Raw genomic sequence first — 813 nt, 5'->3', positions numbered from 1 at the left:
TCTACATATTTATGCATGTTTGGGTGTCCTCCTCCGCTGACCATGGTGTCCTCGCTGCCCTCGTAGACGATGCCGTTGTGGAGGAAAGGCGACGCTCGGCCAGTCAATATGAGGGCGGCGAGGGTCGGCTGGATCGATCCGTTGTGTTGAAGCAAATTCTCGGCCGCGTCGCCCAGATCGTCCTCCAGTCTGGCGCCGGGGAAATCAGGGGATGTTCAGTGTCTTGCGTTATCACTTACTTGTATTTAGTCATTAGTAATGGTAAAGCTGGCATTCGTTTTTTTTTATGATTTTTTTTCTAAATTTATCTTTTTTATTCTAATTGCTATTTTGTGTTGGGGAAGCTTTTATATTCATTGTTTATGTTTTCATTTGCCGTCCTGGTGCCATTCTTAATGGAAAGGATTCGTGACAATTTTGTTAATCAGGACGTTATGTATTTCATATTTCAGTTTCTGTGTTGTCGTACCATTTAAGTTAATTTTTAAAAATATTTTCAGTTTTGACAGCGACTGTAATGTTAATTTCGTTAATATGATTTACTTCACATGCAATATCCAGAGTTGCGATATCATTGAAACTTATCATTTATTATGTACGCCAACACGATATTAGTATTAGTATTGCCTGTGATTCTCTCTTAATTCTAATGGCAATTACATGTTATATTCGACTTAAAGCCAGTCTAGTCACTCACCTCTTGAAGCCACGCGTCATTATAAGGCTATAGAGGAAACAGAGGAGACCGCACCGCTCGGTCGACATGAACTGTTTCAGAGAGAGTTAAAAAACGAACAGGATTAGTATTTGAGG

The 813-nt window shown here is 40.1% G+C and overlaps 1 protein-coding gene across 1 annotated transcript in view; it reads right to left on the bottom strand.

Annotated features, from left to right (window-relative positions):
- LOC119588221 (inactive ubiquitin carboxyl-terminal hydrolase MINDY-4B-like) overlaps positions 1 to 813 on the bottom strand; it is an 8246-nt gene that overhangs the window by 2763 nt on the left and 4670 nt on the right. The window contains exons 6-7 of the mRNA XM_037936922.1: positions 698 to 768; positions 42 to 189 (exon numbers count right to left, since the gene is read on the bottom strand). Of these exons, the coding sequence (XP_037792850.1) occupies positions 42 to 189; positions 698 to 768 (219 nt within the window). The remainder of the gene's footprint in view (positions 1 to 41; positions 190 to 697; positions 769 to 813) is intronic.

The sequence above is a fragment of the Penaeus monodon genome, chromosome 23, assembly GCF_015228065.2.
Source record: "Penaeus monodon isolate SGIC_2016 chromosome 23, NSTDA_Pmon_1, whole genome shotgun sequence".
Lineage (NCBI taxonomy): Eukaryota > Metazoa > Arthropoda > Malacostraca > Decapoda > Penaeidae > Penaeus > Penaeus monodon.
The sequence above is the reverse complement of the archived record's forward strand: the minus strand, read 5'-3'. Positions and strand labels throughout refer to the sequence as shown.